Below are 5,000 nucleotides of genomic sequence, written 5' to 3' on the forward strand. Positions count from 1 at the left end.
GCGGTAGTGCACCTGCTCTCTTGCTCTTCCTCCACTTCTCTCTTTTCATTGACACAGATGGGAAGGCTTCTAGTCCCCATCCATCTCCCTCCTCTCCTCCCCTTGCCCCCTTAATCCACCCCCCCCCCCCTTCCCAAATATGCCCCCTCCTCCAAGTGTCAGGAGACGAGGCCACCTGCTTCTCTCGCCCTCCTCACCCTCCCTTCTTAGTCTGCGTCTCTTTTTTTTCCTTCTTCCTCGGGAAAGTAAGCAATGGATGTTGCCTTGCCAACTGAAGCTTCTGGTTTTATGTGTGCGTGTAGGGCTGTTTGTCTAAGACTGTGGGAGTTTGGTTGTTTGTCTAAGAGTGTGTGTGTTTGGCTGACAGAGTGAAGGTGAGTGGACACACATCATACCTTTGTCCTCTCTGCCTCAGAAACAAATGCCTAGCCTATTCCATAATACCTTTTTCCCTCACACCATCTCTCTCTCTCTCTCTCTCTCTCTCTCTCTCTCTCTCTCTCTCTCTCTCTCTCTCTCTCTCTCTCTCTCTCTCTCTCTCTCTCTCTCTCTCTCTCTCTCTCTCTCTCTCTCTCTCTCTCCTCTCTCTCTCTCTCTCTCGCCCTCAGTCTCAGTCTGCTCTGCTGTCGGCTCAGCCCTCCGCTCTCAGCCCTCCGCTCCCTCTAACCACACCTCATCCCAGAAGAAACCCACCTCCACCCCCCAAAACAGCCCCTAGTTCCACCCAAGCTACACCCTGGCAGACCTCCCACCACCAAAACTAATTTTCCACCAAATTACTCCGACCATTCGCTAAGCAAAAACAAGAGTCGCTTAGAGTCAGGTCCAAGAGCAGCACAACGTGTGAATGCGATTGGGCAACATTATTTCCCATCCTCTCCTGGTGTTCTTCTTTGCAATGAGGTGTAATAGGGGGATTTCTGCAGAGGAACATGGGCTTGGCTCCTGGCCTAGGGAATCCATTATCCCGCTCTCTGCAAACAAAAGCCCCCCTCGTGTTTCTTGCCACACTGAGGGCACGTGTGTTAAATGAATTATACATACCCACTACGCGCTAGCACTTCTCTTTAGGGGTGGGGGCTTTATGGGGAAGAGAACACACACATAAATCTTAGCGGTGGCGGCAGACCCCTGGCCGTATGCGCGGCTATAATTTAACGATGTGGCGGGTTAGCGGCCCACGCAGGTTAATGGGAGGGAGTGAGCCGCTGTGTTGACTGCATGTTCTCTCCCACAGGTGAAAGGTGTGTGTGCCTAGGGGAGGGGGAAGTGGGAGTAGCGTTTGGAGAGGAGGCAGTGAAGGGGGAAGGATACAAACACACACTTCCTCTCTACTTCCTCTCAAACACACGCACACCTGCAGTGCCACTGCCCCTCAAACCAACATTCCCATTACCACACAAAACCACGACGCCAACCTTCCCGGCAGCTCAGAATTAATTTCAGGCTTTTTTCCCACTAGCCTCGTGCAACATTTGCACAGCTGGATTTTTGAAAGGGGGTTGAACAGAATAAAAGTTGATTAACCCGCCAAAAAAAAGAAGTTCCAGGCAGAAGGGGCAAGTCCGGCCTGCTAAGATAAAGCAGCAGCAGATTTCTCTATCCCATTATCCATGGCTACAGTGAATGAAATGAGAGAGAGAAACGGAGAGAGAGAGAGAGAGAGAGAGAGAGAGAGAGAGAGAGAGAGATGGCAATGGGCCATGAGTCTATGGCACACACTCTCTTTCACTCTCTCCCTCTCTCCCTCTGGCAACCGATAGACATTTTACTGCGCGTGGCAGCTGCACACTGTGCCGAGACTCCCAGAATGCTGACGTCAAGGATTTTACTTTTTACCTTTAATTTTTATTATTATCCATTACCTGTGATCTATTACTTAGCACTATTATTATACGTGGAACATATCGTATATTACCTTCACTGGGTTCACCTTTCTTATTGTCTGCTATCTTTCATTTTGTTCCCTCTATGTTCTTCCATCTCTAGAGGTCAAACACTTGGCTTTCAGATAACGGCCCCACTTAGAGTGAGGCCAGCAGCTGTCACTGACTGGACCACATCCCAAAGGCAAAATGCTTAAGCACTGCATCTTTTTCTTCAGCCAGCATTGGAGTGCAAGATAAATACAAGTGCATTGGAGTGCAACACAAATACAATCGGGATGGAGAGTTGGGTCACTCCTACTATAATTTCCCCAACCCGCAAACCTCCGTCAAATATCTCTCTATCGCTGTCTCACCCTCTGTTGTTCCACGTATATCTCTCACCTTTTTCTTTTTGAATCTCTCTGTCTCACATACGCACACACACACCCATACACATAATCTATCCACTGAATGAATATTTCAGAAACTAGCAGGGCATTTTTACCTTAGCAGCCATGACCATGGAGGAGCCCCCTCGGATGCCTAGGATGGGGATGTGGGTCTGGGCGGAGATGAAGTCCAGGATCTGGGCGATGGCCTCCTGGTCGGTGTCGTCGCCGAACACCACGCCCTGCAGCCAGTGCTCCGTCATGAGGTCACAGATGCTCTTGATGATGCTCTTGGGGTCGGTCTCATTCATGGTGAGCACCTCAACGTTGGGCGCCAGCTTCATGTGCTGGAAGAAGTCGTCCTTCTCGCGGGCACCCGCCAGCGCCACCTCGCTCGAGTTGCCCACCAGCACCACGGCGATGCTCAGGCCCTGCATGATCCGGGGCAGCACCGGGTACGACTGCGGGTGCCCGTGTGAGAGCGGGGGGATGTAGTGGGCCACGGCGCCGGCGCCTCCGCCCCCGCCGCCCTTGTCCCGCCGTGAGAGACAGGCGGGCGGCAGCAGCAGCAGCAACAGCAGGCACAGCAGCAGCCCCAGCAGCCGAGGAGCTGGACGGCGGGGGGAGGGGGAGCGAGAGGTGGCCGTTGGCCATGGGGGGGCGCAGGTGGGGAAGGCGATCACGGGCGTGACGGACGGGCGCAGAACCCGCCTTTCCTGAGAAGCTTGAGGGCCACAGCCGCCACGGACAAGCATGGTGGAGGACGAGTTTGAGTAGAATCCCTGCAGGGAAAGGAAGGGAGAGAAAGATAGAAGAAAAAAAGAAAACAGAAAAGGAAAGTGAGGAATAGAGAAATAAAGAGAAATGAGGGAAGGGAGGGAAACAAAAAAAGAGAAGAGCGCAACAAGACAAAAGGGAGAGGAAAAAGAGCCAAAAGAGAAGAGAGAGACAAGAAGGAGAGGGAAAAAGAGAAGAGAGAGACAATAAGGAGAGGGGAAAGGAGAAGAGAGAGACAATAAGGAGAGGGGAAAAGAGAAGAGAGAGACAATAAGGAGAGGGGAAAGTTCAAGAAGAGAAGAGAGACAAGAAGGAGAGGGGAAAGAGCAAAGAGAGAATGGTTAATGAAGCTTGCATACAATGATTGACTGGGATTGGCACAAAAGAGAAGGCGCTGTACATCAGCCTGTGTCAGGGAGCACGTATGTAAATCAGGACAGAAGGTTGGGGGGGGGGGGGGGGGGGGGGGGGAGTGAGAGACCGCTGGAGGTACGCCTGCAGAAGAGGGGTTTATCTGGGGAAGAGGAATGGGCAGAGTGGATGTGTATGACACACATAAATAGAACATAAACACTCACACTTGGAAACAGGGTGTATGTACACTCACACTGATCAATATTTCATGAGAAATGTCTTGAAGCAAGAAAATGGTCTTTATTATAGATGGTATAAACTCTCCCAGTGGATGGGCGGTAGGGACCTTCACAGAGAGACAGAAATGGAGAAGGCAGGAGGTGCTGTGGGGCAGGAGAGGAAGTGGGGGACGGGGGGAGAAATGGGAGAAGGAAAAAGGTGGATGGGAGAAGAGACGGAGAAGTGGTTAAAAAGAGAGAGAGAGGAGTGAGAAGGGGCAGAGAGAGGGGCCTGACAGAATGATTGACACAATGGCAGGAAACGCACCGATATGCTGCCTGCCTTTAAAAAAAAATGATGAAGAGATTCACGCAAGTGCAGACTTCACATGCGGCTAGAGCGTGCGCGCACACACACACACACACAGAGACACGCACGCACACACACACACACACGCACGCACGCACGCACGCACGCACGCACGCACGCACGCACGCACGCACGCACGCACGCACACACGCACGCACGCACGCACGCACACACACATACACACAGATGAAAATGCAGAAATCTTTAAGAACTACTGAGGTGAAACACAGGTCCACCAACACTGATACAATCATCACTCTCCACAAACAAACCAAGGACTCCCTGAACACACGCCCATGAGACTGTGTTTCAGGACTGCAGGTTTAACCTTAGAGTAGAGTTCCTTACAATTTTTTTGGGAAAGATTTGATCCCAAGGCTCATCTTTTCTTCCTGTTTTATGGTTTTGTAAACATAACAGCACTGCTATTGATTTCTAATACATAAATCTGAGAAGCACTGTATTACAGGCGGTGTTTCACATTTCAATGCAGACCTGAGATGTGTGGGAACGGAGGCTGATCATGACGTAAGGTGCAGAGAACAGGAAACAAAAAGAGGGATAGAGGCACTCTTAGGGAGAAACAGAAGAGGAACAGAAAACAGCATGGAGGAGAGAGGGGCCAGCAAGAGAGAACAGCTTCAGTAGTTCACTAACACGTATGTATGTGTGTGTGTGTGTGTGTGTGTGTGTGTGTGTGTGTGTGTGTGTGTGTGTGTGTGTGTGTGTGTGTGTGTGTGTGTGTGTGTGTGTGTGTGTGTGTGTGTGTGTGTGTGTGTGTGTCTGTGTGTGTCTGTGTGTGTGTCTGTGTGTGAAATTGTGTCTGTCAGCCGGAGACTAATTTCACATAGGGGTAAAAAAAAAAAAAACAGTAGGTGTGTGTGTGTGTGTGTGTGTGTGTGTGTGTGTGTGTGTGTGTGTGTGTGTGTGTGTGTGTGTTGTGGTTACACGTGTGTATGTGTGCGCACAAGTGCACTTGAAGTCTTTAGATAAATAAAAAAATAGTATGTACAGAAAGACACAA

The 5,000-nt window shown here is 50.5% G+C and overlaps 1 protein-coding gene across 1 annotated transcript in view; it reads right to left on the minus strand.

Moving 5' to 3' along the window:
* grin2ba (glutamate receptor, ionotropic, N-methyl D-aspartate 2B-a) overlaps window positions 1–5,000 on the minus strand; it is a gene marked incomplete at both ends in the record, with an annotated part of 73,600 nt that overhangs the window by 51,986 nt on the left and 16,614 nt on the right. Inside the window, one exon of the mRNA XM_080856609.1 lies at window positions 2,374–3,039. Within this exon, the coding sequence (XP_080712735.1) occupies window positions 2,374–3,039 (666 nt within the window). The remainder of the gene's footprint in view (window positions 1–2,373; window positions 3,040–5,000) is intronic.

The sequence above is a fragment of the Sprattus sprattus genome (assembly GCF_963457725.1).
Source record: "Sprattus sprattus genome assembly, chromosome: 18".
Classification (NCBI taxonomy): domain Eukaryota; kingdom Metazoa; phylum Chordata; class Actinopteri; order Clupeiformes; family Clupeidae; genus Sprattus; species Sprattus sprattus.